The sequence below is a fragment of the Accipiter gentilis genome, chromosome W (assembly GCF_929443795.1).
Source record: "Accipiter gentilis chromosome W, bAccGen1.1, whole genome shotgun sequence".
NCBI classification, from domain to species: Eukaryota; Metazoa; Chordata; class Aves; order Accipitriformes; family Accipitridae; genus Astur; species Astur gentilis.
The window spans coordinates 27,908,602-27,923,916 of record NC_064918.1 but is presented as its reverse complement, the minus strand read 5'-3'; the positions used below and the strand labels follow the sequence as shown (position 1 = coordinate 27,923,916).

Sequence of the window (15,315 nt, the reverse complement as noted above, 5' to 3'; positions counted from 1 at the left end):
TTCTGGAGGGTGGAGTTTAGATCACAAATAATACTGTATTAATAAATCAGTTTATCTTGCTACCACAGACAGTGTTACCAGAAAACCCTCAGAAAAACATAAATGTTATTTTAATACTTAATGTGACAAGGCATGGCATAAGTCTTTCCAACTGCACCTTGCAGAGGGTTTTTATGAAATCAACCTCTATTCATTGCAAAACCAGAATTCAGAGGACTCCACCAAAAAAAACCAAACCACCCGACTTTGTCAAAAACCAGTTCAAAGCATAAAAATACTTGGTACTTAAGGATTCCATTTTCCAAATATGGCAATATCTAATGCTGTCTGAAACTGCCAACTGAAGAGGGTTCTTTAAAGGAAATTCCTGCAAGGCATAACATCTGTGTAATGAAATTGTTCTCTTTCCATCTCCTTCCCCTTCAGCCCCAAACTCAAGTGCACATAGCATGGAAATGTTCATTTGGAGAGAACTAAACGCAGCACCTCTGCCAAATAAGGCAGGTATTGTTTTCAGAAATGAAACAAAAGGACTAGAGTATATGAAGATAATGAAATTCAACCCTTCTTCAGATTTCTGAATTCTCTTTAATGTATTCCATGAACAAATGGATGGGGAAAGAGACTTTCTATTTTTACATGTGGATGAGGGCATGCAGAAGAAGGGCAAGGAAGGCTTAAATGGAGAAAAATGTTCATACTGTGAAGAGGGTCCTCGTGATGGAAAACTCCCTGGTCATAGACATCTTGCAAAAACAACATCTTCTGGTCAAAGCATATTTATCTGTGCAGTCACTCATCTATTCTTACACTACATCCATTGCTCTGATATTTAATGTTTTAGTTAATAATCATTCTGTCTGCTTCTGAGGGGGTGTAGTGCTGTTCTGTAAGAAGATATTTGCCTTTCAGAGATGGAAGGGGAATATGAGTTTGGCAAAACATAAATTGGTGGTTAAGGGACAGTCTCTTTGCTCTTGTTGAGCTCAAGAGTTGCAAACTTTGATCTCCTGGTGCTGAAGGTGTCCATGGGCAGAACCATCCTTGAATCCTCCCTCCACTCAGGCAGCAATGCAAACTGACCCATTCCTATTTCTGCAAAATCATATGCATACACAGCTTTACAGATGCAGTAAAACTTTCAGAGAAAAACTTGCCTTCTGGAACACAAAGTAAATATCACTTTTTTGCTAATCTCTTTACTCTTCCTATCATTAAAGAAAATAACATTTCTAGGGGCTAAAGTCCATTTATTTATACCTAGAGCAGTACCTCTATTAGCTCAGCATGAAATCAAGGACTGCTCAGCTACTGGATAGACTTCCACAGCTTTTTCATAATCCCTTTGTTTTTGTCTCAAACTGCTACTGAAAATTCAATAGCTTCCTTATTTATATACAAAAAGGATGTAAAGCCACAAATCTAAAGACAGAGTATATAATCCACTTGACTAAGATAAATATGAACTTCTGGTATTGATAAATCATAACACAAAATCATGCAGACTCCAGGAAAACTGTGCCCAAACACTGAAAACAGCATTTCCAGCACCTCAGTGCAGCTAAATTTGTTATGCTGCAGTTTTCATTTCCTATCATCAAGATGTCTCATCAATAGTTTAGATGCTAAGCTTCCCTTGATATTCTGCTCACTTGACAAAAAGCACTGCAGGATATTTTCTCTCCACTATATTTTTTGGCCTTTAATTTTCTATACCATAAAAGCAGCATTGGAAATACAAATATTTCCTGGTATCTGTGATAACTGATAATAGATATCAAATACTAAATCAGTAGGCAAGACAAACTGCAATACCTTTAGTTTTTCAAACCAGGAATATGCGGCTGTTCTAAACTAGACTCAGCTGTTTGATATGTAAATTATTATGACTTGTCAATTTATGCTACCTTAGTATCTTGCTACAGTCTCATCCAGAATGAGAAATACAAAATAAGAGTCTGAAATGCCCCTTATGCTTTGATTCTCTTAAATATTGCTTAGCAAGATGGGAAGACATGGGACTACAAATTTTTTCTTTTTTTTTTCATTTGTTTTCTGTTATTCTATTCTGTAATTCAATTGTGTGTCTGTGTGTGTATGTGTATGTGTGTAGAGAAAGAAAGATTTTTCTGGCAAGTTTTGAATGGTTACATAGTCATCTGTAGCAAAGCACTTAAGTGAGTCTGAGCTTGTTTCCACAACTGTACTAGTGCACACATTCACCAAGGAGAGGTGATCATGTGCAAGTGTATCTAGCACTATAGTTAGAGCAAATGGGACCATTTTTTTTACACCTGATTAGGAAATGCATATATGTAGTCATCTGATGCCAGGTACTATGCTGGCAACTGTGTGCTTGACAACAGAGACTCCAAAATATCTATGTTTTAACAGCAGTGAAAAGCTTCCCCTTTCTACTCTTTTATTTACTTCCTTTTCCTTATCAAAAGGAATTTCAGTATTTCATAGAACCATAGTCAATATTTGTTTCAGTTTTAGTTAAAGGATTTCAAATATATTAAAATGAAAAAGTTACTCTCATTCTATAACTACTTCAACCCAACCTACACCAATATTTATTTCACATTTGATAGTTTATTTGCAAATATAGAACTCTAACTGTATATTACTTTAAGTTTCTTTCATTTGCTTAGTATATCAAAATACTTCTAATTACAACTAGGAAAGCCAGTTGTTTAAAGAAAATTAAGGGACAAAAAAAAGGAGAAATGCTACAATGACACACTACTTAAACTATTTTCATTTTGTTTTGCCATGTCTTAACTGAGACAACATTGATCTTGAATGAGAATTAATCTTGTTTCAGCCATATCCTTAACCGCAAATTACCCTGTTTTGTGACAACCTATGACCAGTAATCTATGATAACAGGATGTGATTTCTGAAATGCATAACTGCTTTACAAGCCAATAACACAACTGTGCAAGAACATTCTTTTTTGCTCTTGGTTGTAAAATCCACTCCCTCAGGCTTTTTAAATTAAGTACAATATTTGGATATTCATATTTTATACAGAACCAAACCCCAAATTTTTCAATCTTTCAACAACAAACACAGTCCTTCCTCCCCACATAATTCCCCTCAATCCAGGTTATTAAAAATTATTAAAAATTAATGCAGGTTATTAAAATTATTTTATTAATCTTACCATCATACCAGAGAAGAATATATAGGACAGAAAGTTCTGCAATAAATTTGTTATAAAAGTGGCTGTTACAAAGGTGCACAATGAAAAATCGAGGGGTTTCTATAACTAGAAAAGTGCAAACAGAATACTTAAAAATAGCCTTTATTAAGCTTCCAGTTGTGTTTATGTCACTTACTGATACTTGTATCAGTACAATTAATTTCTCTAGTAATATACTAACTGTGGATTTACCTGACAATGTATTTGACAAAGAAATCAACCCTCTGTATTTTATAGTTTTCTGTCTGACTGAAAGCTCTTATTCATTGATAAAATAAAATATAGATCTTCCAGGACCACTGGTGGGACAGCTAGTAGAAGCTAAACTTCTAGCAGCCAGTGTAGCTTTGTGAATAGATTCTATATGCAGTTCTGACACTATATCACCTTCTTTGAGCCTTTGCATCCACTTAACCCCTAAAAACCATCACCTTAAGACATAAATTAAATTCAAGATCACTATTGCATTCACATCCTGGCAGTAATTATCTACTTCAGGTATTTAAAATGTGTATTAAGCAGATAGACATTGGTTGACTATAAGGACTAAAAGCAAAAGACAGTTTTGGGTCATCAGACTCTACTAATAGTGACAGCAAGTACCACCCAAATACCTTCCTCTCTCACAAGCGTTAGCAGTCTCAAAGCACAGGTCAGCGGGATTAAGCCACCCCACGGTCAGTGGTCAGCACTGAGAGCCTGTGTGTATCCAGTATGGCCATGCCAAGTTCTTCATTTCCTGCAGCAAGACCTGAATCAGAATCTGATTTACTTTTGAGAGTTTGTTTAGGTATGAGTAAACCATAGTAGCCTTCAGAGCACATGGCATTCTGTTGTGCCCTGCATATGGGGATATTTTCTTCAGTGTTACAGAAAGTACCAGTGCACTTCAGCAGAGTGACCAGGAAGACTGGTTTACCTCTCTGCCTCTGAAGGAGCAGGGTTGCTATAAAAACAGAAAACCTGACTACTACTAGCTGATGATTGCTAAGACAGACAAGCTGCTGCTTCTCTTGGGTTTCTGCAGCAGGATTTGGATGTAAACCATAAAGCCTCTACTACAGATATAACAATTTTATAACAAAAACATGTATTTATATTGCTTAAAATGAGACAACTTATGTGAATGGAATAAATCTAAGGATTATGTGCATTTAAAAGAGGAAACAAAGTTTGCTGAAACAAAGTTGACTAAGGTTCATCTACAGTAATGGAAGCTATAATTTTGAAACTCCATGACAGTCATTTTACGTTGCATTTTCCCAAAAAGCACAAAGATCCATTGCAGAAAATGACAGCTTGCAAATTTTCTCTAATCAAAACAAGCAATTGTGTGACTGCATTGTAGAATACATAAAAAAGAAACATTTTCTTTAGTAGGGGCAAGTTTACCCTTGGAGGTACATTTAGGATACCCCAATGATTTAAAAGCAGCCAAATGTACTTGTCATTTCATCCCATCAAATAATAAAAACACCTTTTGGTGAAAGCCTATATGCTAGACTTCATCTCAGAACAGATGATGACAGATGAGTTAAAGGAACTGTAAGTGGAAATGCTGACAGATGGTTAGAAAGAGAAACAAAGATACCATTTCTGTGCTGCTAGATGTATCAGACACATAGTGCAGAACTTCTCCCTTGCACAATGGCTGTGTTTGTTCAGAGGCATTGGTGCTCCAGAGGAACATTTACACTCAAATTCCTGACAAGTATAGGGCTTCAGCAGGATTTTGGCAGAGAAAGGTTATATATAAATGTGCATACAGTTGTAATAAAGTTCTGCAAATTATTTAATAATTTGCAAATTTTTAGAATTGAAATTATACCAAACTCATCCCAAAGCACAGAAAATATTAATTAAGTAAATAGACTTCACACTATCCTGGTAGTTCCATACAGTAGATACAGATCAGTAACCTGAGGCAAAAGGAAGTCAAACAATCAGCCAAGTTGACACAGATAGTTGGACCAGTAACACTGCATCCTCGTTTCAGCAGGGATAGAGTTAATTTTCTTTCTAGTAGCTAGTATATTGTTATGTCTTGGATTCAGTATGAGAAGAATGTTGATAACACACTGACGTTTTCAATTGTTGCTAAGTAGTGTTTAGTCTCAAGTCAAGGATTTTTCAGCTTCTCATGCCCAGCCAGCAAGAAGGCTGGAGGGGCACAAGAAGTTGGCACAGGACACAGCTGGGGCAGCTGACCCAAACTGGCCAACAGGGTATTCCATACCATGTGATGTCACATCTAGTATATAAATTGGGGGGGGAGGGGGGAATTGCCACTCGGAGACTAACTGGGCATCAATCGGCAGGTGGTGAGCAATTGCACTGTGCATAATTTATATATTCCAATCCTTTTATTATTGCTGTTGTCATTTTATTAGTGTTATCATTATCATTATTAGTTTCTTCTTTTCTTTTCTATTAAGCTGTTCTTATCTCAACCCACAAGTTTTTTTACTTTTCCCGATTTACTCCCCCATCCCACTGGGTGGGAAGTGAGTGGCTGCGTGGTGCTTAGTTGCTGGCTGGGATTAAACCATGGCATCTATATGTAAAGCATTCTGCTTTGGAGAATTGTATTGGTTTATCATTCACTTTTTAATTCAGTATTCCTGTTTTTTCTTTCTTAATACTGCAAAATGGTAATCTACATTTCATATTAAGTGGTAGATTCTGAGGTTATGTGTTCACAGGGGAAGACTCTGTTCCTCCACTTCCCCTCCACCCAATCTTTTGCAGACTTTTGCTAAAGGTCTGAGTTGGGCTTGTTAAAAGAAAGTAATGACAAAGGTTATTATTCCCATGGTCTGTGTACTGTTAGTGTTGTCAATCCACTTGGAAATGTCTGGAATACTAGGATCTGCAGAGTATAGTAATTGTGCATATCTTTATATCTAGGACAGATGGACATCAGGTCTGTAAGTTGTTGAGCAGAGGCACTATCTTTTAAAATTCTTTGTCTATTGTGCTGATCATGGATTGGTGATGATTCTGAGTGCTATTCTAATAGAAATTTAAAGCCTAATTTAGCCTTTTGTCTGCTGTTATTCCTGGTTTAGAACCATTTAATTTGCATTTTAAAACAGGTGTAAATTGGGCTCACAATAGGAAAGCAAACAACTGCGGCACAAAATGTCAATCTACTTTTCTTTATGCATCCCTACATAAGCCTGAAATTTCTGCTTATACTCCATTTTAAATTCACAACTCCATTCTTTGCGGTTTAGAGCCAGCAGGTAACAAAGTGTTGCAGAGTTGGTGAGTAATGAGAAGCTTTGACAATTAAGAGTTTGAGGCTGGGAGAAGTGACACCTCCCTAGCTTCTCTGAAAGATTCTCTCTCTTCCTTTGTGCATCTCCATCTCTCAAACTATACAGATATATTCCTCATCTTACATGTCTTCCAACCAAAAGCGAATTTGGGTAGATCTCAGTTTGTGCTGGGGAAAAAGAAAAAAACCCAGAACAACCCAACAATCATGGTTTAGGCTGCAGAATCCAATATATTTTCCAGGTACCATCCCCAAATCTCAAGGAGGATTTTTAGGTCTCACTCAAGGCTAGCAGAATTCAGATACCAGGCAATTTCTTTGGGTTTAAAATATGAAACACTGAAAAATTCCTAATGCAATTTTAATATTACATTTTAAAACATTATTCATAGCTTCCAGCTGAACCAAAAAACATCTAGAAAGCTTGCATTGACCAGAAAATAAAATGCCACAATCATTTTAAACTTTCCACTAAAAAATTCATTTTATGCCCCTTGTCCTCAACTCTCTTCATTTCCAAATCCCACCTCCAATATTTTCTTTAACTACAGCAATGCTCTCTGTAAGAAGCAACAATAAATGTGATGGTATTGACTCTTTGATTTCTATGATATTTAAATGCAGTTGTGAAATTCCTGAGGGGGGACACCTCTTCCTATCACACATACTCTGTTAATGTTGGGGAGAGACGTGGTGACACCTCTGCTCACTGTTAGACTAGCTAATTAATTATTAATTAAAATTAATAATTTTAGCTCATTTGCTTGCCTGCTTTCCTGGTGCTAAACTGAATGCTACCCTGTGTTCCAACAACTACCAAGCAGGGGCTACAAGGTGAAAAGTATTCAGAAGAATCTAACCAGTCCATGTAATATAAGACTAATGCGAGTGAGTGCCAACATATCTCTCAGACTTTAAATAGCCACATAGGTTGAAGACTTTGTCATGAACATGTAAGATATGGTTGGATTGTCTTTCCAAAAATGTATTTGCTTTTCCAGACTCTTGCTCTCAGTTGCCTACTCAAGATTCTGATTTGTCCGCCGCACATTTGGAAATGGCATGTTATATACTTGTTTTTTGATAAATATAATTCCCACAATATTAAAATCCTGTGGCTTAATGCCTGGCAAATATGACTCTAGATCATAGAATCATAGAATATCTTGAGTTGGAAGGGACCCATAAGGATCATCGAGTCCAACTCCCTGCTCCTCACAGGACTACCTAAAACTAAACCATATGACGAAGTGTGTCATCCAGACGCTCCTTGAACTCTGACAGGCTTAGTGCCATGACCACTTCCCTGGGGAGCCTGTTTCAGTGACCGAACACCCTCTCAGTGAAGAACCTTTTCCTAATGTCCAATTTGAACTTCCCCTGACACAGCTTCCATTTCCTCATGTCCTATCGCTGGTCACCAGAGAGAGGAAATCAGCACCTCCCTCTCTGCTGCCCCTCTTGAGGAAGTTGTAGACTGCGATGAGGTCACCCCTCAGCCTTCTCTTCTCCAAGCTGAACAAACCAAGTGACCTTAGCTGTTCCTCATAAGTCTTGCCCTCAAAGCCTTTCACCATCTTGGTTGCCCTCCTCTGGACATACTCTAATAGTTTGATGTCCTTGACAGGTTTTTCTGATGTTATCATTATACCAGTAGTTTAGAGAGTGACACTGCTGAGCTGGAGCCTTTTTCAAAGACTAATGTGTTTGGAAGCAAAATGTAGCTTAACAGGACTCCCTGGGTGATGTAAAGCTGCAGAAATAGCTCTGTGTCATGGTTTGGCAATGAAGCTGTGGACCTGCTAAGAGGAGTGAGTGACCAGAGGACATGGGCCTAGGGGTATTCCTGGTGAGGAAACATTGCCTTGAGCCAACAAAGCCCCCCAGAGAGTGAGAGAAACAAGTCACATGAGATTTAATTTGCCGATGTTCCTCAACAAGTTGAACCTAGAAGACACTTACTGACAGCAGAGTTGTCTTCCTGAAAATACCAGCTTCGTTTTTCAGTCACAAAAAATCATTAGTCTAATTTGCATAGGATACAGTCTGTTCCACTCTTACAATGTAAAATCGATGCAATTTCATGTGTTTGGTGTTAGCTAGCCAAACAACCTGAAACTGATAGCCAAACTAAAAGCCCATGTTCTACATGCTCCGTGCACCATGTGTATGGGCTGTAGGGGTAGGTAGAACTTGATATTGGCTCTTAGTGCCATATGCAAATACCAGCTAGAATCTGTAAGATTGGAAGGTCTTTTGATATATATACAGCTTCGGTTGACATATCAGTTCTTGAGTGTTTGCCATTTTCAGGAGTTTTATACCAGCTTCTAACAATGTTTTCAAAATATAATTTTAAATCGTTATTTAAAATATGCAACGTGGTGCTTATGGATAGCTTATTTATTTTCTCTGAAATGTACATGCTGTTGTGCAGATTTTCTCACTGGTCTCTGAATTTGTGCCTGGTTACTGGTCACCTTACAGCAATTTATATCTGACCAATCATAGGAACAAAGTCTTGTCTCTTCATCATTCCCAGAACTGGTAATGCTCTGCTTACAAGAATAATCACCAGTTTTATTAAACACTGTAACGCTATAATTAAAAAATTATATTCAAAGGCCACTTCTCTCTCCTAAAGTAGCCAACTGTGATACTTCGGCTAATCTAAATGGATGGGATTTAGCTCTGCTAGTCTGTTGTTATTCCCTAGGAAATGAGATATTGTTCTCAATTTCTGTAGGAAGACTACCTCCACCAGGCCTAGAAATGTCTTGAAATGGAAAAAAGTGGCTAGAGTTTTGATTTTCATTTATCTTTCAGTAGCATTTTTTTTTCACTGTAATGAAGTGTTATTATCTATGTTTTAGAGCCAAGAAGACTGAAGGATGTTCTCTAAAATCTCCCTGAAAATTAATAGTATTCCTTCACTCTGAATGGTCTGTTTCTCCAGAGAATTTTCTTTGACAGTATATGGAGCTTCAGTTACATATAAAGAATTGTTCAGGTGATTTGATCATTTTTCTTAAAACTGCAGTGTTTCATTTTTGTTTTTTCAACCCAGAAACAAATTGGCATTAATGCAGTGTTCCCTTTTTATGAACACAGTGGCAAGCTCTATTGTTGACCAAACAATTAACAGAACAATGAGCCTTTGCATACCAATCTGCCATAGCAGAAACAGTTCAACAGTTTTTCTATCTTCACAAAAAGATATATTCTCTAGTATTTTTCTAAATAACTGGTTAATTAGCTGCTTAATTATTTTTAAAAACTCTGATTTTGAAGCCAAATTGAGCTAAATAGATCTCTTTATCTAGTGACAAATTATATTTACAACTGACTAGATGAAAAATACTCTAAAATGAGTATTCAATCTTTCTTTTTGAGACTATCAAGTAATAAATTCCTGTGTATAGATACCTGCTGGCTGACGACAAAACAAAACAAAAAAATAACAATAAAAAATTCTTGCCCGTTCCTTTCTTTATTCTATTGACATACATTTAATGAATGCTGTTTACTTGCCAGAAAATGAAACAAATAACTTTAGCAAATCACTGATTAGCTCAAGTGCTTTTCATGAAGCAATCTTTCTTTTTATTAATGTGTCCTGGGTTCAGCTGGTATAGAGTTAATTTTCACAGGAACCTGGGAGGGGGCACAGCCGGGACAGCTGACCTGAACTAGCCAAGGAGCTATTCCATACCATGTGACATCATGCCCAGTATATAAATGGGGAGTGGGCTGGGGTGGCTTTTGGTGGGGGAAGTGGTGGGGTGTCAGGTTCTGGGTAGTGAGCAGTTGCACTGTGCATTGCTCCTTTTGTGTAGTCTTTTATTAGTACCGTTGTTGTAACTTTTCTTTTTGTGTTGTCTCAGTAAACTGTCCTTATCTCAACCCTCGAGGTTCTGGGTTTTTGGGGTTTTTTGTTTGTTTGTTTTTTCTTTTTCTTTTCTCCTGATTTTCCCCCCTATCCCACTGGAGGGGGGTGGGAAGAGTGAGCAAGCAGCTGCGTGGTCCTTTGTTACTGGCTGGGCTGAAACCACGATATAATGTTAGACAGAAATATGGAGATCTTGTAGTCAGTAATGACATCTGTGAGCTCCTTCTGTGTGTTCCGCAACAGAGAAAGACTGCAAAGGACTATAGCGAGGGACAATGTTGCCACGCAGCCTGGAAATGCATCCTACTGAAGAGGTGTGCTGACCCACTTTCAACTACCAGCTTTTGCTGACCTTTTGAGTGAGAGGTTCTTCCAAGTTTTTGTTGTTTTTACCATTTCAGTTCTCATTTCTAAAGGAGCAAGTCTGTCCCTCCTTTTCTCACCTTTTTTTTTTTTTCTTCACCAGCATGCATGGAAGAAAGGCAGGTTATTTCTTGTGATTCTCTTTAGTTAATTAAAAAAAAAAAAAAACAAACACCTGAAAAAAACTTCCTCACCCTTACCTTGTTAAGAACATGTCTTGGAAGAAATATGGATCTTGTCATCAACAAAATTATGATATATTTCCTTAAGGAACTCAGATTAATCAGAGTAATTCATCTATTAAAAAACATTCTTTGTTATTCTTGGCAATAGTGAAGGATAATAGTCAAACATTATCTTAAATGTTGCCATGTGCAATAGTAATATATCATTTCAGTCTTGCCAGCAGTGGTGTGCAAACACCAGTTGAGTCCAGTTTTGAATGTTGTGACTTAATCTAAATCTTTTGCTTTTTCTTCTTCCAGAACCAACAGAGGTTTAAAGAGAGCTGGATTTTTATTAGAAGCATTTGCTCAGCCTGACTTGCCAAGATAATTTAAAACTAGTGCTTTTATTTGAGTTAAAGTTGATTCCTGAGCTCCATGGAGGTTGATGCACTTAGTCTGTTTTCTTCTTTTTCAGTTCCACCATGGACTCTACAGTGGAGTTCTGACAAATCAAGTTGTATTTCCTGACTCCCAGTCCCCCAGTTGATATTATCTGTGTGCATGATTTTGCACAAGTGGAGAAAAAACCTTTTTCACCACTTTTCTTCTATATAGATCTGCTACAACAAATAGAAAAATGTGTGGCTCCAAGGATTCAGATTAAGCTAGGTACAGTGGTATAACAGTCCATGTCCTGCTGCCAATGCTGTTAATGATAGTGTGTTAGAGTGACTTCTCTTTTGCTAATGAATGACAGCTGCTGTGAAGTGGATCATTGACTGTTTGCCTTTCTCAGGAAACAAGTGGAAAAACACAAGAAGATAGAATTTTGCAAGTGAGTTAGGGGAAAAAAAACCCAACTATTTTATGCTACTTGAAAACTATTGTTTGAATTTCAGATAGCTCCAACAAAGTGATAATATAGTCATGAATTCCTGCCAAAATAACTGGGTTATGTTTCACAATAACAAATACTGTAATGTTATTCTAATTAAGGTATTATTTCTCACTGTATGTGTTTTTGCATGTGGGCATGTGCTTGTTGTAAATGGGACAAAACCAGGTCAAAACCTTCATGTGGTGAAGGGGTTGGAGTCAAATACCTATTTCTAAATCTCTCTGTTGTAGTTAGGGTCTGGTTTGGATCCGAAAATGAAAGTTGTTTTTGTTTGGTTTCTATTCAGTTGCAGCAGAAATGTCATAGGTCAGAATGATATATTAAAGATGCTCTATGGTAGCAGTGCCTTGATCTAGAATAGATTAACACTAGGCTTCAGTTTTAAAATGAAACTAGTGTAAATATTTGATGGGTTTTATATTTTATATTCTGGTCTCAAGAGATCCTAGCACAAAATAGTTCAATTCTTGAGACATATGCTCATCTTAAAAGAAGTTCTGCAGTCTTGGTCAGAATTCTCATGAAAGGAGAACCAGAAATAAGACATTCTGGGGGTTTCTTTTTTAGATGCAATCCAGACTGAAAGCAGTTAGAGTTTAGTGAATGGGAATCAGAAACCAACCCATGTTGAAATATAACATTTTATGGATTCAAGGCCCAGTTTTAGCTCATCTTGAAAATATATGTCTTTTTTAGTGGCAAAGTTGTGTACTTCTGCTCACATTATAGAAGATACAGCCTAAAGAGGTAATTTTAATACAAAAAATATAAGACACTACAAATTTTTAGAAACCTACATTAGAGCTGATTGAAGAGTATGATTTCTGTCCCATTAAAAGTCTTGATAACTCAACATTTGTTTTTGTCCTAAATCTTAAATATTGAAAAATGTAGGGTAATTCAGATAATTCTGAAATTTAGAACACTGTTTTGCATTTTTTAATCAAAATTGTCAGCAATCCTAAATGAGAATATGGTCTGAATCTAGTAACTGCTACAACTCTAACTCTAGGTGATTTTATGTGTATACTAGCTATACAAGGATAAATTTTAAAACACCTGATTTACTTATTTTTCTGCCAGCATTGCACAAATTAGGACCAAAAGGGACTACCAGGATCTGGCCAATGCCTTTTGTAGCTGCATTTTTTGTTTTGGCCATTTTTAGAGCATTTCTTTATAAAAGAGAAGATAGGCCCCTTTTGTTAATGGAAAGACTCAAAGCTATACACAACACAGGGTCAGCCAAACTACTTGAGATTATTTCCTCTTAAAAAATGTCAAAAATTATGTTGCCTCTGATGACAAAGAAGAAAGGAAGCTCTCACCCTTATAACCAGCTGCATTGGTTTTCCAGTCATTAGCATTCAGATGTCCTGTACGTGAAGTCCTGACAATAATATGCTGTATGTCTCTCCAGGTCAGAAATGGACTATGAAAAGGAGAAAATACAAAGTAAAAAATCAGACATTTTACCAGAATGGAGGGATAAAATATCCAAACAAAAAAAAAATTCCAATTTCTTCCCTGCTTTCCTTTGTTCTATTCAAAATAGCATGTCCTAATTTTACAGAATTACTATATAAAATTGATTATTCAGCTAGGAGATTTGCATTAAGCAGACAAAAATATGAGTAGTATTCTACTGTATAAAACTTCTAATGCTTTGCTGAGCAAGGGAACAAAAAGGAGTACATTTCATCCAGAGGTAATTTGTATGACCACCAACCACTATATGTGATTACCTACTGTTGGGAATTGGCTTGATGAAAAAGGACATGGGTCTATGGAAAAGTTGTGCGAGCAGAGTTCTGTGTGAAAGAATGTCAGTTTGAGCAACAAGACTAGGCCTTGGCTGAAAATAGCTGGCTTTACTGATATTGGGAGAAAAACAACAGCTGGTCTCGCTGTTATCAGGAGAAAGACAGGGACGGTGTGACCTTGGCATAACTTCATAAGCAACTTTTGAAGAAGTTCCCATGAGAAAGTTACGGAACACGCATAGCTGCAAATCACAAGTGGGTGTGTTTTAGTAATGAATAAACATTAGCAATGTACCAATCATATTAGGACTAGTAGGCATAATTATCGCAAACTGTATAAATATGAGCTATCCGTGCAAATAAAGTTGAATCACTTCTATCACTCATATTGGGTCGACTTATGTGCGTTCCTCCGCCGCTCCGACAACCTACCTTGACCAGTGCAAAGCTAAAGAATAGCAAATTGATGGCTTGCTGAATAGCTTTACTAAATCTTAGTAACTAAGCCCTCAAGCTGGAAATTCCTTTAGGTTTTCAACTACTGAAGCTATTTCAGATGACTCTGTTGTTATTCACTTGTCTATTACCCTGGTTCTTGGAGTTTGTTGTGGCTCCACATATTCTTTAAGAAGCCCAAATTGCCAGCACTGAATTTGAATAGTTACAGAGCAAGTGTCTGATAGCACAGAGGTGGATTCCTTTAACAGATTCCTAATAACTTCTCTGCCATGACAGTGAAAGACAATACATACTTACTATGAAATTAGACTATGAGTCTAGTTATTAGAAATTTAAACGAGAATTTATTTGGGAAACAGATATAGGATAATAAGAAACATACAGAAATATCCAATTCTTCTATGAGTCCTCCTGACGTTGGAAGACACAGAAAAATCTCACTCATTTCTCTGTTTGATGTGCACAGGTGAATGCTGTGTTGGTTGGCTTCCACCCCCTGTCCTGGTTTCAGCAAGGATAGAGTTAACTGTCTTCCTAGTAGCTGGTACAGTGCTATGTTTTGAGTTCAGTATGCAAAGAATGTTGATAACACTGATGTTTTCAGTTGTTGCTCAGTAGTGTTTAGTCTAAAGTCAAGGATTATTCAGCTTCTCCTGCCCAGCCAGCAAGAAGGCTGGAGGGGCACAAGAAGATGGGAGGGGACACAGCCAGGGCACCTGACCCAAAGTGGCCAACAGGGTATTCCATACCATGTGACTGGGAAGTGGGGGCAGGGAATCACCGCTCTGGGACTATCTGGGTGTCGGTCCGCGGGTGGTGAGCAATTGCACTGCGCATCATTTGTACATTCGAATCCTTTTATTATTACAGTTGTCATTTTATTAGTGTTCTCATTATCATTATTAGTTTCTTTTCTGTTCTATGAAACCATTCTTATCTCAACTGATGAGTTTTACTTCTTTTCCCGATTTTCTCCCCCATCCCACTGGAGGGGGGGGGGGGGGGGGGAGTGAGTGAGCGGCTGTGTGGTGCTTAGTTGCTGGCTGGGGTTAAACCACGACAGTCCATTTTAGCGCCCAATGTGGGGCACGGAGGGTTGAGATAATGACAAACCTGACCAGAACTTGTTAAAACAAATTTGTTACAAGCATTCATTATATTGGTCTAATAGTCACTGGTCATTATGTTGATTTATGTGTTCTTAGAGTTGTTGCTCTGTTTTTTAAAGTTGTTATGTATCACCTCGCTTGCTGCATGTAGTTCCTCTTCTGCTGCTTATCATCTGTGG

At 37.4% G+C, this 15,315-nt stretch overlaps 1 protein-coding gene across 1 annotated transcript in view; it reads right to left on the bottom strand.

The window, feature by feature from the left end:
* The window catches only part of LOC126035513 (proprotein convertase subtilisin/kexin type 5-like), a 326,765-nt gene that overhangs the window by 57,424 nt on the left and 254,026 nt on the right, over window positions 1-15,315 (bottom strand). Inside the window, exon 10 of the mRNA XM_049794175.1 lies at window positions 13,134-13,237. Coding sequence (XP_049650132.1) covers window positions 13,134-13,237 — 104 coding nt within the window. The remainder of the gene's footprint in view (window positions 1-13,133; window positions 13,238-15,315) is intronic.